The sequence below is a fragment of the Carlito syrichta genome, unplaced genomic scaffold (assembly GCF_000164805.1).
Source record: "Carlito syrichta isolate Samal-C Ts95f unplaced genomic scaffold, Tarsius_syrichta-2.0.1 Scaffold309933, whole genome shotgun sequence".
NCBI classification, from domain to species: Eukaryota; Metazoa; Chordata; class Mammalia; order Primates; family Tarsiidae; genus Carlito; species Carlito syrichta.
This window is the reverse complement of record NW_007254029.1, coordinates 645,000-669,938: the sequence shown is the minus strand read 5'-3', so window position 1 is coordinate 669,938 and position 24,939 is coordinate 645,000. Positions and strand designations below refer to the sequence as shown.

The following is a 24,939-nucleotide window of genomic DNA, read 5'->3' as shown; positions in this document are numbered from 1 at the left end:
GATACACATTTCCCTAATTGAAACTAGCTTAATAGTAGGAATGGTCATGAAAATGTACCTGAAAAAGTATAGATTTTTACAAAGAAAAAGATTTGTTTTACACAATACTTTTAAACATATTATAACATGCATGTTTAAAAACACATTAATAATGCTATATGACTAACATTTAACAGTCAGACAGAAAGTTAGAAAATCAATAATGCAAGAGAATTTTATGATGATCTTCCTAGCCCTGGAAGTTTATACAGTGCTACTATAATTTCTTGATATATAAAATATTTGCAAATTAAGAGTGAAAAACATATCCCTCCCAAATCACATGAAATAATACAGTCCTTATAGAACAAATCTTATTAATAAATCTAGTAAATAATAGCTTAATAAAAAAACCTTAGAGCTTAAGCATGAAACATTGTCCTGAAACTACATTTTTATTTCAATTCATTATAATATATGATTACTAAAATATGTAAGCAAAAGGTAATCTGAATGCCATTTTTATATCCTGTGTGAATGAAAAAGACGTCAAAGAAGGAAATAAGTTTACTTACAGATTTTTGAAATAAAAAATCTGTATGTAATTGCCTTCTTTGATGTTCCACTCTAGTGTCATCTTTTTAATCTTTTAACTTATCCCTCTTCTCACTGCCTGAAATCATGCGACTAATTATAAAAAAGTTTTACATGAATACTTGCAGCTATGCTTTCTCTAACATCTTTATCACTATTCTAAAGAAGGAAATTAGCAAATTATCAAGATATATTATCATATATGCTTCAGTTATAATAAAATTGAAAGAGTTTATCCACAACCAAATTAACATACAAGCACATTTGGAGTGATGAAGCATGTACTTTTTGTTCATCCATTCAACAAATATTTATGGAGTTCTCATAATGTATCAAGGCTTCTTTTAGGTGCTGGAGAATTTGGTGAACAAGATAGACCATGTTCTTACTTTAGCAAGCTATACACTGGGAAAAGTAAATATGAATATAGAATATACAAATAGATAGATAAATAATAAATTTAAAAGACCATATGGATATAAGTAGTCTACAGAAAACTTAAATAAAGGCTATTTTATTCATTTTTTAAAAGAAGACATAGATATAGAGGAAAAATATAAAATGAGATTCCAGTGAGATCCAAAGCTGCTAGTCATTCAAACTTCTGGAGCAAAGAACATTCCAAGCTACTACAAGGGTCTCCAGGGAAGAACCACATTGGTCTGTTCAAGAAGTAGCATGGTGGCTAGGTATACCTATAGTGGTCAGGGAGAAGAATAGTCTAGGAGGAGGTCATAGACATAAGCAACACCCAGATCATGAGCTTTGTAAACCAGGGTAAAGAGTTCAGTTTTGGAATAATTAATCATCTGTTTAGGATAATTAATAGAACTCTTGGGTAGAAAAAGTAGCATAGGACAAGAAAAGACATGGGAATAATGATCTCTTCTGAAGTAAAGATCAGTTATTTCCAGGAAAAGTCACTTTCTAGAGGAGGCAGAAAATTACAAATAATTTTAAAATGCATATACAATGGAATCAAGCATCAGTTAAAAAAATATAATAATGCCTGAATCTAAATGAAATAATTTCAGCATAAACAAAAAATACAAACATGGTTTAGCTAGAATTAGAAAGCAAACTCTTGGGGATCTAAGAAGAGTAGATTTGGGTTGAAAAATAAAATGAAAACACAGAGACAAGAATACAAAATACCAGGAGATTAAGTAGACTTTGACTCTTAAATGGAAGAAAATTAAGACTCTGATGTGTTCTGTAAAAATTGAGTAGAGTATCTTAGGTATCTATAATTCATACTTTCATTTAAATTCACCATATCTATAAAAGGAATCCAGGGTCACCAACAAGTGGCAGCAAAGCTGCAGAGGATGTTATGCTACCCACAGGAAGCAGGACTATTACAACAGGGTCAAAGTCTTAACTTTAGTTCTAAAAAATTATGTGTATATTACAGTTAAAATATTGTATGACTTTTGGGGAAGTATTTATTTAAATTATAAATATAAATACAATTTGTCTTCCTGAAGCTATTATACAAATAAGTATTCAAGATAAACATCTGAGTTATAAGTCTCATATTCCATTAGCAGCATGGAATCTTAAGTCTGAAAGATTTCTTTAACTCACGTGGTAGATAATAACCCTCAGGGTATCCCTGCTAAAATTTCCCAAAAAGCTTTATGGGAAGAGGCCTTGTTCAGAAACTCACTCTGTCTTTGAGGCATGACTGCATTTAAAGCCGCAAATTCCTCAAGCCAAGGAAGGTGAAATCTATGCCCTGGGATTATCCACCCACTTGTTAAAATTCTATACATGGGCTACAAAAACAAATCAAGTTCCTCCTCAAAAGTACTTCTCTTTAGACATTTGAAGACAGCGTTCACATCCTAAATGTCTCTTTTCTTCTCCAGACCTTTAAGGATAAATAATTCTTTCAATTTAATGATGAAAAAGCACAGAATATCATGGCATTAACTGTAATTTGGAGACACGCCCCCATACTCCTCTTTTATTTCCACTTGGGACCACAGTTTTTAACTCTGTTCTAAGCAATTTTTAGGATATCTCAAAGTCAAGAAAGTAGTCTTTCTTTCTAACATTTTTCAGAGAAAGAGAAACTTTATTCTTGTCTCTTTTAAAAATTGCATTTCTGATTAAGACTTCCTTGGACTCAAAGAAATCAAGGATGACACAAACAATTGGAGAAATATTTCATGCGGAAGGATTGGAAGAATCAATATTGTTGAGATGTCCATCCTATCCAAGGCTATCTACAGATTCAGTGTAATGCCCATCAATTACCAACATCATTGTTATCCAACTTGGAAACAACAATACAGAAATTCATATGAAAACAGAAGGAAGCACGAATCACTAAAACATTTCTCTGCAAAAGGAACAAAGTAGAAGTGTCACATTTCCAGATATTAAACTTTATTACAAGGCTACAGTAACCAAAACAGCTTGGTATTGGTAAAGGAACAGGCACACAGACTAATGGAATAAGACAGAGATTCTGGAAGCAAAACTCATCATCCACAAAACAACCAATAACAATCACTGGGGAAAGGAGACCATATTTAGCACATAATGCTGAGAAAACTGGCTGACCACATGTAGAAGAATGAACCTGGACCCCTACCTATCACCACACACAAAAATAAACTCTAAATAGATCAAAGTCCTTAACATAAAACCTCAAACTATAAGAATTCCAGAAGAAAACCTAGGGAACACCCTTATGCACATCAGAGTAGACAACAAATTCTTCAGCAAGTCTTCAAAAGTAAATGCCATAAAAGCTAAGATAGATAAGTGAGACCTCATCAAACTGAAAAGTTTTTGCACAGCAAAAAAACCATCAAGAGAGTAAAGAGACATCCTGCATAATGGGAAAAAAATATTTGCAAATTATGTATCTGACAAAGGACTAACATCCAGGATCTATAGGAAACTCAAACAAAGTGAAAGGAAAAAAAATGAAAAACCCCATTAAAAAGTGGGCAAAGGACATGAACAGACACTTCTCAAAAGATGTCATACAAGTAGTCGACAGACTCGTGAAAAAATGCTCATCTTCACTAATCATCAGAGAAATGCAAATTAAAGCTACAGTGAGATAGCACTTAACCCCAGTAAGAATAGCTATCATTATTAAGTCAAAAAACAACAGATGCTGACATGGGTGTGGAGAAAAGTTTAGGAGTGCAAGCTAGTTCAGCCTCTATGGAAAGTAGGGTGGAGATTCCTAAAATAAATAAAATTGACCCTCCCTACAGTCCAGCAATCCCTCTTCTGCGAATACACCAGGAGGAACACAAATCCCTATACCAAAAAGACACCTTTACACAGATGTTTATTACAGCACTATTCACAATACTGAAAACATGGAACCAACCCTATTGTCCTGAAAGTGGACTGGATAGACAAAATGCGGTACACATATTAATACACGATGGAGTAGTACACAGCCATAAAGAACAAAATCACGGACTCTACGGCAAATTGGATGGAGATGAAGTTGTAGACCATCATACTAAGTGATCACAGAAACAAATAACTGAATACCTCATGTTCTCATTCATAAGTGGGCCCTGAACATTAGTCACACTAGCACAAGAGAGTTGCTGGGCACTGCTAGGGTAATGAGGGATCCAGAAGGGTGGGGGGCACGTGACAACACAAAGAGTACCCGATCCACTACCAGGGTAGTGAGGACTACCTAGAAGCCCAAACTTCACCTGCACTCAACTAACTTATGTAGTTAATCCTCATTTTTACTCCATATCACTATAATAAAATTTAATAAAATAAAGAGTTCTTTTAAAAAAAAGGGGGAATTTGCAATTTTTAAAGTTTGACCCATTTTAATCATAGATAATATTTAATATTAATCATAAGGTATATGAGTCATTGCCATATACAAATCTTTCACACGATTTCTCCATATTCAAGTATTTTACAATTTAAACACTTTCATTCTGCTTTCCTGGTGGGTGAGCATGACATAAAATTGCTATTTCATAACCTACTGTAATGATTGAAATATGTATCCCATGTTCATGTACAGGTCTCCCAAACAACAAAAGGCATTAGAGCATCAAAGTTCCAAAGAAAATTTTTACAAAATGATTATTTATAGGGTGAAATATTTTTGATAGTATACCAGAGTTTTTGTGTCATCTGTGGACATACAATTGAAATAAACACCCAAACTATCAAAATTCAATGGTATATATTTTCAGAGATCAATACTGATTTATACTTAATCAGTAATACTAAATAAATATTGTTTCTAACCAACTACAGTTGCTTCTGTCTTTTTAAATGAGTAGCTTATGTAATTCAGTCAATTATTCAGTTTCTTCTTTCAAACATTTATTGATCATAGCTGTGAGTCTGAAATCCAAACAAGACAATGGGCTGCAGTTATAAGTACTGAGAGAAATGCCAACAACAAATACCACCTGAGTATGATTATCAGAATTACAATGATTAATTTTTCATAAAATAAAAATATTTCTCACACGTTATTTATTTCTGTGTTTGTCAGTAATACTTCACCATCTTTTTATTAGTTAGCCAATTATGAGCCTTGTATAATTGAAATGAACATCAACATAGCCATGACTGTTACCTACATAACAGCTTTGCCTTCCCTCATGGAAGTATCTCTGGAATAAGGAATATTTCTCCTCCTATACATGTCTGCCGAATTCTTTGTTCAAATTATTATTCCTAGTAGGAAATCTTTTCCCTGACTGCCCAAGCATTCCAAATCTCACTGCTTTCTAATATTACTTATCCCACAATTCTACCATACCATTTACTATCTATATAAAATCATCATCATATTTCACAACACTTCCGTTTCATTTGCTACTAAAATATACTCAAAATTTTGTGATTCTTTTCATTTCCAAGGTTTAAGCAACACAATATTACTTCTTTTCGTTTATTTATGCTCTAGCTGAATGTTATATGCTTTGGGAGGTTTATTTATCATTTAAGTCAAATTTGGTTGGCTTATCATTTGAAGCATAGATCTAGAAAGTAAGGCAAGGGCTCAGTAGGTTATAAAAATGTCTGTGGAAGAAGCTCTACAAAATGAATAACAGCTTTTGGTTTGAGTTTCTCTTCTAAAAAATACTATTTGAAATGTATCACTGCATCATTAGATTGATAGCTCTGAGTCTATTTTTTCATCTTAAAATTACTAATCGTACTACCTATGACTCATGGGATTGTTATGAGTATTTACTGAGCTATTGTGCACAAAACTGTTCTGCTACCTGGAAAGTAGTATGTAAATGCTAGAAATTATATTGAAGTAGTTAAAATAACAAATGGTTGATCAATTCTGAAATGTCTAGTTGAACGTTCATATATGCTTCTATATGAAGGGTAAGAAAGAGGTAGGGTGGAGAGGGGGAGGGGGAAGATTATTGCTTTCATTTCGTTTCATGTAAACAAAGGCTCATTTTTCCAATCTTGCATCTTTATGTATACCTAAAAGTCACTATGGTTTCCCCAGCACCTTCATTTTGACCATATAAAAGATTATATCTTTCCTGATTTCTCCCTAAGGTGTATGTGATAGCTACATAATTTCTTTATAGGCTGAATAGTAATCTCTAACAATAGTCATACAAGTTCCAATTCAGGCACCTGACTAAGGATGCCATCAGGTAGAAATTACAACATGAAAGTTCTAACATAGAGAGGAAATTTGTTTCAATTCTGGGTCTTATAAAAAATAGCTCAGTAGCGATAAATTGCCCTCCTGTGTATGATAAAGCAACTTTCGCTGTATACCTGAATATGACTCAATGTACCCCCAGAAATTCCTTCTTGAGACTAAATCACTTCATGAAGTGTTGGTATGCTCATTGTGGGTAAGCAATTTACCCTTCAGAATAGGTTCCTCACTTCTTTTCTCTCCAACATAGCTTGCTAGAGTAAAACAAATATATAAAATAGTCTTTTGCCAAAAGAGTATCAAAATTTCAAAAGCTATATAATACAGACTGAGAATGGTGGAAGAGTCAAACATCTGGTTGTGAATAAAGTTAGAGAATAAAAGAACCAAGTTGAATAATGATTTTTAATTTGGCTTTCATATCTGGCGTTTTATACATCCTATAGAGGGGGAACTTGTAGTGTTCATTACAATGGTTGCCTAAATGGTAATACTGTGATGTAAGAACCTCAAACACTTGTGAAAATGAGTAAGCAGAGAAAAAATTTTTTGCTAATGATAAAAAAGTATTAGAAATCTGACTTCTGACAAAACGTCTGATTTTGTCCATTTTAATGAAAGAAAATGAAAACTACATCCCTTATTCATCAGAGGAATGGTAACTAATAGTAAGATTTGCATTTCTAACTAAAAACACCCACCTCTTTGCAAACACAGCACAAACAGATTTAATTCATGGTGACAAAAAAAAAAACTTTGGAATTCATTATTTGGTTAATACTGACTTTACTCTTTTCCAGAATCTTCTTTTTTTTTTTTTTTTTTTTTTTTTTAGTGGTATGGAAGATGTGCCTCAATAATGTTGTAAAGTAAATCCTTTTGTTAAAATGTTTACAACTATGGTAATGGGGCAGTCTTCCTTAATCACACTGTCTGTTATATTTAGTGTATAGGCAAAACAAGCCAAAATATTACAGATTTTGACAAAGGTCTGCCTTGTTAGTGAATTCTGTCTTCCTGTCCTAAGTTAATCATATCTGGCATCTATAAAGATAGATGAGAAGAATGAGAACTTCCTTTTTTTCTTTTCTTTTTTAATAATAGTAAGTTGTTGTTGTTTTTTACCACCTGTCACCCCTCTTTGACACACACACACACACACACACACACACACACACACACACACACACACAATAAATTCCTAAATGCTGGCTAACAACACAGCAGATACATTAACAGGTTCAAATGTCAAAAATATTGATTATGTTGGTGGTATATACACAGAGTGTGATAATTACTGGACATCTACTTTTGAAAATTGACTTTTTTTGTTGTTTTTGGTATGTTGGTTTTAATCTGTCTGCAGAGGCACAACATAAAGTCTGCTAAAGAGCCTGTAACTTCTTCTTTCTTCTTCTTTTTTTTTTGGGAGTCTGAGTCTCACTCTGTTGCCCAGACTGGAATGCAGAGTGGCAAGCTCACAGCCACTGCAGCCTCGACCTGCTGTGCTCAAGCGATCCTTCTACCTCAGTGTTCCAAGTAGTTGGCACTACAGGCACGCGCCACCGAGCCCGGCTAAGTTTTTGATTTATCATAGAGATGAAGTCTCATCAAGTTGCCCAGGCTAGACTCACACCTGTGGACTCAGGCAAGCCTCGCACGTTGGCCTCCCAGAGTGCTGGGATTATAGGCGTGAGCCACCACACCTGGCCGAGTCTGTAACCTCTAATATATCTGGGCTATCACAGCTTTTCCAACTATTGTAACTTATCTAAAAGGCCTCTTTTTAAGCAATCCCATAGTGTTCCCTGAAGGAAGAGCGTCATACCAGCCTGTTGCTTTAAATTTTATGCACTATTTGTCTTCATTATTAAATCATGTGCCCTTAGGGTTTGCATGGTTTCACCCACCTCCTTATCAAAGGGAGGAAAAAGAAGAAGAAATACCATTGAGAAATCATCACTATCATTGTTGATTTGTATGGAGGGCTACAGGGAAGAATAGTTCTCATCTAATTTAGGTAGTATTTGTGATTACTACTTTTGTGGTATTTCTAACAGCTTGGAGAAAATCAGTAATGTGTGAAAGCAGACTGTTCTTTTTATAAATACACAGGTTTTTTTTTTCTCACCTACATGATCTAGTCATATCTGGATCTTTTTGCTTCATGTCATTTATTATTCTCTAACACAACAACAAAATCAATCTGCTTTAAAGTCATCTGAGTCCCAGAAAAAAATGAAACATTGTAGAATACTATTTTATTTTTGCATATTATTTTTATCTTTGCTTTTAATCAAAACAACGGTTTCTCTAATATAGGTCATTGAATTTACCCTTTTTAACTTCACATAATAAAACTGATATCAAAATAAGGGTATATCTGTCACTCACTATTCAGTTTCTTCAAAGTTGGAAAGAACAGTGATGACAGGCAATTTTATTGGGCTTATGGTCCAATTAAAAGCGACAGACTTGCACTCTGAATGGCTTTTCAACACCCTTTAACATTTTTCTTTGGATGCTGATCTAAGCTTAAGATGTTCATTAGTAACTCATTAAAGACTTAGTTACAGTCCAGTGAATGAGTCCTAAATATAATGATGGAATGTGTGTACAAATGTGTAGACTCATAATTAGAGAAACTGTCACATTTCAGGATTAAGAAAATACAATGCAGTCTTTGAAAAACACTATGGGAAGTAAGTGACCCCAAGATGGTGTTGTATCTTAAATTTTGCTTACTACCCAGGTCACTTGTTTTTTAGTTCTAATTCCTAAAGGTATGTTTTAATGAGCCCATTCTCCCAAGATTAAATGTGTGAGGCTTTGTATTAAGGTCTTTCTATACATTATTTTATTTAATCCTCATAGTATAGAAAGTAGGACTAATTATCCTTTTAAAAAATATGGAAACTGTCATTTAAATTGGTTCAAGATGTATACCTTGGAAGTAAAGGAATTGGAATTAGACTCTAAGGCTTGAGATCTTTGTATTTTATTCAACAGGACTACACAAATTAGGGTTCTAAAGCAGATCAGATTAGATGATATCTTAAGCTTCTTTTTCTAAGTTTCACAGAAGCAATACTTTCTAAATATGTTAGTATCATCCTCCATAGTTTCTCAGTGCTACAGGATATATTCAATACCAACATTTATAAATCGTTCATTTTCTTTATTTAGTTTTCTTTTAATCCTTTCTTTTCAAATAGTAGTAATCTCATACCAGATAAGCCCAGTTGGCTTTGATAGAAATAAAAGTTTGCTAAGATCCTTGACATATAAAATATCAGGTCCTCTGCTGACTTCATCTTTTTTGTTTGTTTGTTTAAGGATGTTATGTGAATAAATCCAGAAGACACTAATGCGTGTGTTGTGTGTGTGTGTGTGTGTGTGTGTGTGTGCACGCGCATTTGACAGTGAGGGATAGAGCTATAGAATGGTAACACTTTTTTTGAGATGACTTTAAAAGAGCATTCAATAGTTTGCAGATCATATTAAAGAAAACCAGTCTATGTAAATAAAATAAAAGACTCAATACTTATAATTTGAGCAAAGATATAAAAAATACAAAGAGGAAAATTTCTCAAACCTAGAAAAATTCAGGAACTCAGACTGGGCTAAAAATAGTCTTTATTTTTGATCACCGAAGTTAATGATCGTCATCATTTTCATAGAGAGAAATAAGTGGAAACTAATAAAATAACCTAATGAATCACCTTGCTGTTTTGTATATAATTTACTCACATATCAGAGTGAAGGTTCAGACATTGGCAATTACTAGTTTTTATTCTCATAATAACAATCAGCAAAGTGAACAGTGAAACTACAGAATGGGACAAAAAAAATCTACCAAGCACCCATCTGACAAGGAGTTAATAACAGGATATATAAGGAGTTCAAACAACTCAATAGGAAAAACATAATCTGTTCTTTAAATGGGCAAAAAATTTGAATAAACACTTCACAGAAGAAGACATGCAAATGACCAAGTTTATGAAAAAATGCTCTACATCCCTAATCATCAGAAAAATGCAAATTAGAACTGCAATGAGATATCATCTCACTCCAGTTAAAATGGCTTTTATCCAAAAGACAGGCAATGATGAATGCTGGCAAGGATATGAAGAGAGGAAAACCCTGTACACTGTTTGTGGGAATGTAAATGAGTTCAGCCACTATAAAGAACAGTGTAGGAGTTTCCCAAAAATCAAATCCAGCAATCTGATCCAGCAATCCCACTACTGGGTATATATCCAAAAGACAGGAAATGAGTAAAATATATCTGCACTATATGTTTATTGCAGCACTATTCAATATAGCCTAGACATGAAATCAGCCCAAGTGTCTATCAATGAATGAATAAAGAAAATGTGGTATATATACACAATGGTATATTATTCAGCTATAAAAAAATGAAATCCTGTTATTTACAAAAACATGGTTGAAACTGGAGGACATTATGCTAAATGAAATAATTCAGGCACAGAAAGACAAAAATCACATGTTCTCACTAACATGTGGGAGCTAAAAAAAAGTATTGAATTCATAGAAATAGAGAGAAGAGTGATGGTTATCAGAGACTGCGAAGAATAGTGGGGAGAGGGGGTTAAAGAAGAAATAAGTAATTGGTACAAAAAAATAGTTAGAAGGAATAAGATCCAGTGTTTGGTAGAAGAATAGGGTGACTATAGCTAATAATAATTTATTGTATGTTTCAAAATAACTAAAAGAATGGAATTGAAATATTCCTAGCAAAGAAATGATAAATACTTGATAGATGCCCCAGTTACCCTGATTTGATCGCTGAACATTGTATGCCTGTGCGAAAGTAGCACATGTACCCCATAAATATGTAGAACTATTATGTGTATGATATAGCTACAATAATTAAAAAAAATAATTTAAAGCCTGAATTAATGAACTACTTCTAGGAATAAAATAAGTAAGTAAAAGGGAAATAGGATGATGAGGGTAGAAAAATAGTGTATGATTCAAAATAAAATAAAACAGGTGAAATTTAAGTGGGTAAATCCAGGCAACAAACTTCTCAGAATATTTGCAATGTTCCCATAACAAAGAAATGATAAATGTTTGATAAATGGAATCCTTACTTGATCATTATACATTATATGTATTATCAAAGTATCATATGTATCCCATAAATATGTACAAATGTTATGTATTAATAAGAATTAGTTTTTATTTTTAATAAAATTATTTTAAAATTTTTATTTTTATTTAAATTAAAACATAAATGAATTTTAAAGTCTTTCTTAGAAAATACAATCTAAACAACTCTAACATCTAAATGTTTTTAACAATGATATCTTGTAAAGATATTTTCTAATAAAGATATTTCTATAAAGAATGCTTATATTTCAACAATAAAAGTAACCCAACTATAAGTAACCAAATTATATTTAAAACGAAAGTAAACAGTAATCCAAAGAAGAAAACAATGACTTTATATTATGTAATCAAATATTTTAAAATTCATTCAACATCAGTATACAAAAACAATCCCACTGTAGTCACAGTTCACCCAGACCAAGATGTAGGAAAAAGTGATGCATTACAAACCCCTCAAATAGTCATGATACTTAAAATGTGAATATAAGAAAATCTTATTTTACTTTCAATGTGTACACATATTACTCATAGAGTATTCCTAGAACAAAATTCACATATAACATCTTTTGCAAATATGAAGGCCAAAGAAACTTATTTTTTCAGCTTCTAAACCGCATTCTAAGTCTTTAGGGAGATTTTAAAAAAATTGTTGCCCATAAAATAAAGCTATCAACCATGCTATATTTGTAGTTTACATTGTGATATTAGAGACTGTTCAGGTAATTTATGAGATACATATTTTGAAGCTCTGTACCAATTGGTTAATGCGGATGGTGTTGGATGTGTTAGTAGTAACCTCATATATCATTACCATGACATAGATTTTTACTGTATAATATATTTGACCATAAAAATAGTTATAATACTGTAGATATTACAAATTACCTAGGCTGGCAAACATTATAAACATTTCAAGGATGATTAATTTCTAAAAGTAACAAAGTTAAAAAGATCTTAGAAGTCAACCTGCCTCACAACTAATAAAACATGTCTTCATAGAAAGAATTATATGGGAAAATGCTATAAAACAAAATATAATTTTGTACTTTTTCAAGTTTTACATCTTATTAGAAGTTAAAAAATAGCTATAATTTTAAATCATTAATATATTAGTATAACTGTAAAAATAGATTAATGACAATATAAAAATTATATAAAAACATATAAGAACTAAATGTATATGCATCTGATCATTCTTTTGTCCCCAGTAAGTACTGTTTATTATAAGTAACTTCTTCAGCATAATAAAAAAGCAGATTAGTCAGTAAAGCCCATGAATATATAAATACAGATGCAATTTTAGCAATAGACTTGAGGAGGGAAAACATGCCTAAGGTGTTTTTAGAAGAATTTTTTAAAAAATTTATTTTTTCTGTGAAGACCCTATAAAAAATATTACTCCTCACTACTCATAGTAAGTTCTAATGAATCTGCTTTCTAACAATGGTATCTCGTAAAGATATTTTCTAATAAAGATATTTCTATAAGAATGAGTCATCTTTCCAATGGTGACTCAGTGATAAGTGAAGTTTATCTAAGCTGAGATGTGATTAAAATACTTGGCCACCACAATCACTTTCTAAACTCCCATTCCATTGTGGTTTGTTACCTCTCAGGAACAGATCTCCAGCTGAAGGTCCTGCACTGGACACTGATACTCCTTTACTGCCCATCAAAATGATCCCCAAGCACCCATAGTGTCACTAGGTTATTGTTCTCCAGTTTATTCCTTTACCCTTACTCCTAGCCACATCAATACAATAACAGAAAAAGAATCCTTTATCTTTATACAGCATCACAGTAGTGCCAGCACAGTACTGGCCATCTGCTTAAGCTGCTCTCTTTATTTCTGCCAGGTCTCATTGCATTATAGATAAGTGTTTTATGGCTCCACAGGAAGGGGACAGTCATGGAAAACAGAAAAAGAGAAATACAGAGATACACAGAGACATAGAATATGGACAGATAAACACAGAACCAGAAACATTTTCTGATTTTAAAAAAACAGTGTGTATGTATGTATGTGTGTGTATATATATATATATACATATACATATATATATACACAATATTGAGGCACTGATGAATATTGTTCTCCTATGTGGCCAGACTTTCTAGGGTAATATAGAGATTATTCAGTTAACATAAACATTATCAGAATTAATTATTTAGCTTAGTTTCTAATTTTATCCATGTAGAGATTATGCAAAAATACATCATTAGTAATTATATGTCACAAATTAAAAGGCTGATTTAAGCATTCCTACATAATGGTAATAATTTTGTTTTGCTATTAATTACATTGATAATAGTTTTGTTTAGACAGTAATAATATTGATAATGATTTTGTTTAGAGACTATCATTTAGAAAATCTGGCAAAAGTTAAATACTGACGTTTGAGTTGAAAAGATTCCTTTCCATTCTCAGGATGAAAAAAAGAATATGAATTTTCATACCTAGTGCCCAGAAGTTTAGTTCTATTTCAAAGTAAAGGGTAAAAAAAAATTAAAGATTTTACCAAATGCCAAAGTACTGTGTTAGAAGTTATAAATATATTATTCTATCCATTTCTTAAAATAACCCTGCCAGGGATAAATATTCATTCTTGCAGATGAAAAAATAGGCTTACAATTTTTAAAGTTATTGTAAGCTCCTTGAGGGAAGAAATATGAGTCTTTTGTTCACTATCATATTTTTAGCATCCATCACAGTTTTCTGACTCATAGTGGGTAATATATAATATTGACTAACTAGCTTACAGAGAAACATGGTTACAGAGCTAGTTGGTGGCAGAGCTGAAATTTTAAATCTGTCTGTCTGTCCCAATAATATAGAAGAGGCAGACAACCAATGTTTTTGTCCCACCTGCTCCCAACTGATCAGGAGAGTTGAGAAGAGATTCTATGTAGAGAGGAATGGCTTTGATAGGAACTGGGTATATGTTGACAGCAAGAGCAGAACTCAAGAAGCCAGGTCCTTGATTTTTAAATCCCTTCTATGTCACTTAATAGCTATGTGACTTCAGTCAATTTACTTTACAGTTGGTACTGTAATGTCTTTATTTATAAAAAGTTAATAATAATGATAATAACAAATAATAAAAAAATCCACGAGTTTATTGTGAGGAATAAATGAACGAATATATCTAAGGATTATGAATGTAAAATCAGTAGTAATCATTATTATTTGCGCTGGAGAAAGAGACAGCAATCCAAGTCATTATTTAGGAAAGTTAATACCCAGTCATCTAGAGGGCAAATAAAGCGGGACATCTCAACAGCAGTAGGCAAGGAGATGTCAACAGAGGATGTTTTAGAAACAAAGGTACTTCTATTACTGTGACATACTTTCTAACTCAGTCATCAAAGGTTTCAAGGTATGCAGTGTTCTTTTAAGCCAGGATTGACGGGGACTCTAAAAATTCCTATCCTATTATATTTCAGCATTTGATCAAAGGTACATTTCTCTATTTATGAGTAAGTTGGGTTTCTAAAGGCTGTTCATAAAGCTCTTCATTCATAAGTCAGAAGTGGTATCACGAAGGCAAATGGGAAGGGCTTCTAAGGAAGACAGGAAAAATAGACTTGCATTTTCTCAGGTGCAAAGGTTTAAAATACCATGGAAGGTAATGAGGATAAAGTTTATGAATAGAAAGCTTCTATATTGTTATTCGACTATAGTTAAAAATTCAAGATAATAATAAGTAGTATGTATAAAATGGAAAGGATTACTTCAATTTCAGGCCCAAATATTTTACATACCTGGTCAATTTTTTATGTGCCCTATCATTATAGAGGTTGTTAAATACTTCTCAGTTACTTGAAGATATATTTGCGTGTGTGTGTGGGTATATGTGTGCGTGTTTGTTCAATACAAACTACCAGACCCTAAACCAAGAACCATGACCTGGCTCAACCTTTTTGATCTCTACTGAAATATATAGCAGTTTTGAGGACCATAAATTTCAGTTCTGAAAAGAGAATCTTTCTTACAATATCTATTTTTTCTATTTTTAACCTAACTTCCTCTAACAAGGGTAAGTTTAGATCAACCTATTGAACATGAATTGTGTATGTCTAAATATATATATACTTTTTTTCCCCTGAGAATCAACACTAAATGATTTTTCTTATTAGCTAAAGCTAGCTCTCATAGCTAGCTAATACCTGGTTGTTATAGTTTAAAAGAACAAAGATAAACTGAGGGATAGATTGTATGAGGAAGAAATTAACATGTTGAAACACTTTATATTTGTCATGTTTTGAATTCTTTATATATGCTATTCACTTTATCCTCCGAACAACTTTGTAATGGGAGTATTTTTTAACACAAAAAATTAACTAAAATCACCTTTAGATATATGAATAATTAGAAGATCATTTGTTTAAAGTGATATTATTTTATTGTCTCATATTACAAAATTTTATATGTGCCAATGTACAGAATGCAAATGTATCAGTATGTGAATTAAGAAAATATTTTACAGTTTTTGACAAATTTTCATTGCTTATAACAAAGTGATTGCATAAGTAGGATTTGATTCTCATTTTAAAAAACATCTCTATTTTATAGTGATTTATTAGAACCAAATATGTTAAATTGGAGGAACTTTATCAGAAAACTTCAGGACAGAAGTTATTTTATCCAGCAGAATGCAATTCACATTGAAACTTAAGACTGAGGACAAATTTGGAATTACATCATTGATAAACTACAGTGGGGTTTTGTAGTCAATTAAAAACCAAAAGAAACCTACAGAAGCTAAAAAAATTCATTTTAGCTGTTTGCTACACTATACCATTCTGAAGCCTACTAAGCAGTGGCAAATACAGCTGTGTCCCTTTTTGTCCTGCTATAATTACCATCAGCATATGAGATAGTGATTCACACGTTACTAACCTTCATCTTAGTGAAAAATCAATGATAATTAATTAGTGATAACTAGAGAAAACTTTTAAAATTTTAAAACAGGAACATACATATAGAATACCAGTTTTTTGAGAGATAGTGAATGTTACACTAAGTTGAGCAAAACATAAATAAGTTTTGCTTATGTACTGAATGATTAAATATTTAATAAATTTTGGAAAATTTTAAATGTAAAAAAATTTACATTCTTTCTAAACTATCATATTTGTGTTGTAAATAGTAATGTCTAAATGAACAACATTATACAAGTCTATTATGAATATTTTCACATGCTTCTGTAAAATTACCTTTCTTTAGATAGTAAAAGCATATGTTTGTGTTATTTTGTTGTCAGGTTGTTTAAGTTTGGGGCTTATTTTTATTTTTTATTCAAAGATATATTACAGAAACAATTTCTCTTTACCAAAAGTTTTTAGTTTACATTCTGTGTGTTAAAGATTGCACAGAGTCATAAACACTCAGAAAAAAATTACTTGGATTTGAAGAGCAGATTCTTTTGGAATTTTCTTTCAAAAGTTCATAATAACTATATTTAAATAATTTTTAAGTTTAAAAATATATGTCAAAAAATTCACAATAAATGATATAATTAATAATCCACCTGATTTCCCTCCATTAAGTGTAGTAAAAACATAAAATAAAGCATGCAAAAGTTATTTTTTAAAAAGTCCCTTGGTTATAAATATAGTCCAATATTTAAAAAATCCAACTCAGAAGTCAGAAGTATTGCAGCTTAAAGTACCTATTATCTTTTTTCATTTAAAATTACTCATACTATTATGTGGTAAGTAAAAGCTAAAGAATCTGAGTAAAGATTTCGAAGAAAGGGTCTAGTATGAATAAGTGAGACATTAGGCATTAAACAAAAATCTCCTTAAAGGTCTTACCATGAACCATTGGTGCTAAAAGCATCATGAAGATTAGCAGCTGTGATGGCCACATGGCTGTGTACTCAGGTGTGAGAGTTCCTCAAAAATTCGTGTTCAAACGTGAAACAAAATAGGTGTATTTCTGATTCTTCAGTACTCTAAGACCGATGATTTAACAAACAAAATTAAAAAGAAAAATTCCTCAAAATCAGAAACACCAATATCTCAAATCTGAAACCTGCAAAAAAAGAGAGAAAAAAAAGGGGGGTTATCAAACACAGGTATTCTTAATTTCTTGAAAGCTTATTTCCTGTCTGAGAGAACTGTATTCTGCCTCCTTTCCTCATGTTAATGAATACAAGCATCACATAATAATTAAGTAATCTAAAAGACATTATTTATGCATGTATTTTGATAATGTTTATATTCAGCCCCAACCATGAATGAAATAAACAATTCTGTATCTACTGGACAAATTAACTTGAATATACAGTTTTAACATGTATAAGAGATTTGGAGCTCAATTTGGACATGTATTTTCCACAAATACATGTTTTACTAACATTAGAATAGTAAAAATATTTTCATATGTCACTACTACCATGAATTAGTTTAAAACAAATATGAAATGCATGTGTCTTCCTTTCATTTCAGGCTCCAATATTCATTTGTAAATTATTCCACATATTAATCATATTACTTTTCTAAGTATCTTTGTAAGATCTGTGAACATCATAGATTTTTGTTTGCAAAAACTGATACCTTTTTTGTTTGATTGTCTAAATTCCAGGCAAGGTATTACCTAAATTACTATTTATGCTTAAGTATAGACTATTATACCAAAATGTTTCCTTTTTGTTATTCTAAACAACTTATTTTTAATGCCAAATATATAGATACAAACTAAATTAAAATGCAGCTCAAATATAATTAATTCATTCAACAGAGGATAATTGAGTGCCCACCGGAATACAAAGCAATGGGCTAGAAACACAGACTACAACACAGTAGTGAAGAAACATGCAACCTATTCCCCAGAATCTTGTGATTTAAGATAAGGAAAACTGCTTAAAGGTATTAAATGTGTATGGAAGTTATGAACACTTTTAAGCATTAAAAAGTCACTTTATTGAACCAAACTGATATAGTTGCCTACGATTAAAATTTTAGGATTTATCTTAGGAAGCCAAAATACTGAAGAAACATGGCCCAAATTTCGAAAATGCCATTTTTCACCATCAGCAACTTTCAAACTGGTCAATCAAGTACAAATTGTGCCTACCTTCCTTTTTCCTTCTTTCGACTTTTCTACTTTTTTCTTTTCTTTTTCCTTCTTTCTACTCACCTTCTTTCTACCTCCCACCCTCCCTTCCTTTCTTCCTTCTATCATGCTTTACTTTTTTTCTGTTCTAGTGATTGATATGTATTTTCAACCACTCCAGATTTTGAGACTAAAACTTAAAAATTTTCTGAAAATGAATATTCTTACTAATTTAGTGAAGAATGTATTAATAAGTTCTATTCTGCCAACATAAAAACCAAAGTCTTTCTGAATTACTTGCCCTTATTATAAGGCCAAATTACACTAATTAATCAGACTTGTTGATATTGTTATTTATAGCATGGTAGTTAAGAACACAGATTCTGGAGCTAGACAACTTAATCTCAATTACTAGTTCTGCTAGCATTGTGACCTGGGAAAGTCATTTAACCCTATGCTGTCTCAGTTTCTTTATCTGTTATGTGGAAAGGAATATTACTTAATTCATATAGTTGCATGAACATTCAGTGAGTTAAAATTTATAATTTTAAATTACACAAAATATATAAAAGTTGCCCCGAACAGTATAGGCATTTGGTAAGTGCTATATGCTTTAGCAATTATAAATCTCATTAGTTTTCATTTTATACTACTCATCCTTTTAATATGAACCAATAAGAAGCAAAATCAAGATAATTTGGTAATATAAGTAAAAATTATTTGTTGATTATTATTGTATACATAAAATCCTACAGCACTATACTGGACACAATATATATATAAAGATTTTCTTTTTAATTTCACAGATATTATTAAAAAATGAAGCTCATCCTAGGTAATCTCACAACATTTTTATTTACATATAGAAAAAAACATTGACAAGAAACAATATTTGTGGTTGAGATAAAACAGACATTATGTGAAAAGAAATCGTGTGCAACATTTTCATTTTGTTTTCTCTTATCAAACTTTCACTTGCAAGAAAACCTGCAAAACTATTCTCAATTGTGTATAAATCTTTCACAAAATAAATTTTGAAAGCAACTGCTAATTTAAAATAACTTTTTTTTAGAGACAGGATCTCGCTATGTTGCACAGGCTGTAAACTTACACGCACAAAATAATTGACAGATACTTAAAGACAGACACTTAAAAGGGCAGATAATTGACAGGTTAATGAACAATGCAGCAATGCTTTCTCCTGTTAAACCTCAACATTCTGTTGCTGGGGAGTTTCTTCCCCCCTCTGTAATCTTGAGCATATAAGAGTTAAAGCTGGCATCAGGAGACGAGTGAATACACATACAAGCACACATGCATACACACATAATAATAAGATAACTGTTTTTATAGCTTTCCATTACTGGAAAGACTTATGTGCCATGATCTAGATGGACTTGGTAGTCATTCTTTCAAAAAATATATTAATATTTGCAATAGTGGTTATTACTAAAATGCAAACAAGGAGAATAAATTTTCTCATAACTCATATTATAGTGGAAAAAGCAGGACACAGTAAATAATTACGAGATAATTAACCTTTTTCTAGTACTTATATGATATACATGGTGTGAGACGTGTACATAAATGTTCAAATACAAATCAATGAAGATCATATTGTCCCATGATTACTGAGGAGGAAAATCAGACATGCCACACAGCTAGAATTTCAAGTCAAATGTTTGACTCCAACCTTAATGCTTTTTCTTCTGTCTACGGTAGAAATAAAAAAGAAAATACATGACTGTGATGGGAGACATTAATTATTTAAAGGAAGGAGGTTATGTAGGAAGTTTTCAAAGAACTCTTGCTTAAATAAATTATTTTATATATAAATTTGTATGATATCTATATATTACATTTTTGAAACAATAGTGGAAGTTATTTTACAGAAAGAATAAAAAGATGCACAATTTTATTTATTAATAATAATTTATTTTAAGGTATTACAGGATAGAGGCATGTCGACTCAGACATTTCACATTTAATTTAGACATAGAGATTTGTTTTCATTATTATTATGGAAACTGGGGTGAAAAGCGAAACTTAGAAGAATAAAAGCTACTCTCTGAGGAGAGTAACAAGTTCTCACACTCCACCTCCCTCTCACTTCCAGCTCCAAAATAATGTGCTAACTTGGGTGTACAAATAATAAAATTGCAATAATTATACCATAAAAATTTTAATAACCAATAGATTGCTCATAATCTACAGAAAGTTATATCACAGCTCTTTGATTAATAACATTAAAAAATAAATCTTTTTATGATGATGTTTTCCAAGTATGTGCTTATTAACTCCATTGACTTCACCAAACAAATCCATTTTTATATAAATATCTCAGTGGCTATATGTCTTCAAAGACAAGTAACTACCCTGAGTTGTACCCCACATCTTTAAAATTAAAAAATTAAAAAGTGAAAAAGAAACAAGTAACTAAGTTCACTATTTTTCACAATATGTAAAATGTAAAAGTAAAGTTGATTAAAGTGACCTGATTTACATAATTAATACTTAAGTTTATGTAATTAATACTTAGAATTGGGAATATGTGTTAATTGATACAGGTTTGCTGACGTTTTTAAAAAGAGCAATTATGAAAAGAAATTCTACATATAGTTTATATAACTGAAGTGTTCCTTCATTAACTATACAGAAGATTCCTTATTTATCAACTTTGTACTGTCATTCAAATTTAACACAATTGTGCTCAAAGAATTTGAAGTTTTTGTTATTTCTTTCAACAAATGGTCTTCAAACTTGAGATATTATTTTACTCTGTGGAAGCTTTCACCTTAAATTCTGGTGTCATAATTGTTTTTGCAATTTAATTTTCTTATATTCTCTTGCTCTTAAATCTTGCTCAAAAATGTCTATTTTTATCTTATATTAGCTTCTTTCTACACTTCAAATAGAGGTTACCATTAGAGTCTGAACACTGCTTGTCTCAGAAGTGTGTTAGCTACTCAAACCATATTTCAATAAAATGATTTTTTTCTCATACTTTCCCCAAAGGAAACTGTATGTTATTGTACTTTTCCCACCATAATACCTTAGATAAGAAACTCTAAAATCTTCCTTATAGATTTTTAAATGTTCCCAATTCTTAACTGTTCACTAGACAAAAATTCTGCTAACTACAAATTTTACTCCAATATCAAGTTATAGATTTTTATTAACTTATACCTTATTTTGAATATTTACTTGTATTTGTCCTATAAAAGAGACTAACATTTTCTTATGTGTTTGGCACACTGCAAATATGAAATTCCATGTGGCATTATTTTAACAGTTAATTGGTATAGCCCTGTTGTCCCATTGCTAATTATAATACAGGAATTTCCAAATTGGCATATTTTATTTTGTTTTTTTATTCCTTATTCCACAGAGGGAATTCAGGCTATAACTTTACAACTTACCTGAGGTGTGTTTAGAATTATCGCTTGGGTATTATCTGTATTCTCTCAATGTTAATATATGGATGTTAAAATTTGAAAAATTTATAAACGTTTTGGTTAAAATATCGAACATTTATCACAAGTCTTCTCCATCAATCATCTCTTCAGTGATATAAAATTAATGTATGGTAATGATATAAAATTGTTTCAAGGTACAATTTCCCACCTTGGTAAAATGGCAACAATAATAAAATACTGATGTATGGAAAAGTGTTATAAATTTCAAAGAAGAATAACATAGGTATTTTAATTAATCATTTGTCCTTCATTAACAAGTAAAGTAAAAGTAAATATCTGCTTTAATATTGCAGCACCAAAGTAACCATGATTTATGTGCACACATTTCACTACATTTACAAGTAAGATCTGTCCATAGTAACCAAAGAAAGCCAAGTACTTTGAGAAATATTTATTTAATAAGATTGGAAAATATATTTCAACTAGTCATTATGCATACAATGCTTAGATGAGGGACTTAAATGCTCATTATTCAAATTCAAGATGATAATATTTCAATTATTTACTAATATTGCACAATCACAAGCACATATGTAGCAATACTTCACACTCCATGCCCTATGAAACAACAGATGACATCTCTCACAAATATGCCTTTCCACAAGCAGTGCTTACATTGGAGACTTCTTCTGATGTAAATGTGAGCTCTCTGATACAATTAACTCTTAAGGAAAAAGAATTATTGTAGCAAGATAAAAAATTAGACAACTAAAACACAACTTCCTCTCATCATCATCCTATTAAATATTACTGTTTGCTGTGATAATCACAGGGAAAAAGCAAAATGAGCTTTAAAAGAGTTTGAACTGAATAAATATATATATATATATTTTTTTTTTTTTTTTTTTTTTTTTTGAGTTGGAGTCTCACTCTGTCACCCAGACTGGAGTGCAGTGGCCGCTTCTGGCCATTGCAGCCTCGACCTGCTGGGCTCCGGCGATCCTTCCGCCTCAGCCTTCCAAGTAGCCAGAATTACAGACATGCGCTACCACGCCTGGCTGATTTTTTGATTTATTGTAGAGATGAGGTCTCGCTGCCCAGGCGGGTCTCGAACCCGCGGGCTCAGACAATCCACTCACCTCAACCTCCCAAAGGCGCGGGATTACAGGCTGAGCCACCGAGCCCGGCTTGAATAAACATTTTTTAATGTTAACTCTAATTTGTATGTCTGAAACCTACAAATATGCTTTTCCTTTAAAGTTTTCCTGTTTCCTGCTAAAATAATTATATGTATTACACAATCACTCATACTATTTTTAAGAAATTAAAGAGTTTTTTATAACAATGTGACTAAACTAAGACATTTATAGCAAGATTCAAGGATCTTTTCTTTCTTTCAAATTGTTGGGTAAAATAACTTTAATAATTACTAGAAAAATTTAATCACTGAGCAGCAATAATGAGTTAAATGTTCTAGTCATGAATACTTTCTTAAATAGTACTAACAACTCCCTTTGGAGATTCATACAAGAAGAATCTTCAATCATCTTGTTTAATATTTTCAAGAAATATTTGATTTAACAAATTTACACGTGTGTTTCTTTGTCAATTTGTTATAAGTGTGCACTGTGTTTGGTCACAGCGGGTATGTGATACAAGGCATAATTGCAGAAAAGAAGAAGGAAGAGGAACAGGAGAAGCAGGAGGAGGAGAAAACAATGAGGACAAGGAGAAAGAGGGAGAGAGATAATACAGTAAATACAGGGGGTAAAATATAAATCCTAATCTGATAGAGAATAAGAGAATTAAAAAAAATAGAGGAGACACTGCATGGATGATTCAGAAGACCATAGTAATTGTGCTAGAATTTGAAGAATGGATAACATTTCATGAAAGAGTAGTTGGAAGAAGAACATTCTGGATTAAGGGTTGCTATGATAACAGTAAAGAGTTGGCAAATGACAGACTAATGCAGAACTGCAAGTCATCTGGTTTGTCAGGGGTAAGTGAGGAACAACAATGATTTGGAGGATCCATTGGGGTGGAGGAGGAAGGGCTTTGAAGGCTATACAAAGACACACAAATTCAATTTGACTGGTTTCAAATCATGCATTTTGTAACATTTAAAGACATGAAATACATCAAAATATAAAAATTACTGCAAGTACAGTCTTTTAAGAATGGTGTAAATATTAATTGTGAGTATATCCTCCAATTGCTATAGTCCCCTATATTCCTCCTAAACACTAGAACATTTGTTGTGAATTTAATAATGTATTTAATCATTGATTTGAAAGGAAGAAGCCTAGCCAATGAAGGTACTACATGAATCATTAAATTAATAAACAAACTGGTAGATAGGACCCAACATGACACCACACAAACAAAAATGCAGCTTTGGCACTTTTTAATATGATATTTTTGTCAGAGTTTCAAATTTGCATAACACTGCTTAGCAGTCATTATGCAATTTGTGATCAAATATTGATTTCAGATAATTACAACACTTTTGGATAGAATGGTATTTTTCTACATTTAACAGTGACTATTTATACTTTATAACACATTCAAGCCAAATACAACCTGGAAACAATTTCATCTATAGTAAGTATGTATTATACCTTGACCCAGAATTGAATGTGGCCATATTTTCGTAATCCTTTATTTCTGAACAGATTTTTTAAAACTACACTACTGTCATCAAGTATAAAACATCAAGAAATCTATGCAATGAGTAGCAGCATGCTTAGAGGATATAGCATCAACTTTGGAGTGAGAAAACAGTTGTCTCAAGTCCTTTCTCTTTGACTCGTAAGCTATTTAATCATAGGCAGATTACTTACATTTTCTATCCTGTAATGTTCACATTTGAATTTAATACTTATTCTACCAGGTGGTTTATGTTTAAAAGAAGGGAAATATACATAAGACCTATAAAGATTCCAGGCAAAAGTAGTTATTCAATAAATAGAACAATCCTTGTTATTTAAAGATGGATTTATATTTAAAAGTGTGGTTATAAATGGTAAATGAGATTACATTTAGTGGTAAGTGGGATAGAAGAACATTTGATAGAAGTTTGTGAATGGTCGAGT

General features: G+C 31.5%; 1 protein-coding gene across 1 annotated transcript in view; it reads right to left on the bottom strand.

The window, feature by feature from the left end:
• The window catches only part of LOC103270773 (adhesion G protein-coupled receptor L3), a gene marked incomplete at its 3' end in the record, with an annotated part of 680,895 nt that overhangs the window by 371,802 nt on the left and 284,154 nt on the right, over nt 1–24,939 (bottom strand). The window contains exon 3 of the mRNA XM_008068295.2: nt 17,186–17,405. Coding sequence (XP_008066486.2) covers nt 17,186–17,240 — 55 coding nt within the window. The remainder of the gene's footprint in view (nt 1–17,185; nt 17,406–24,939) is intronic.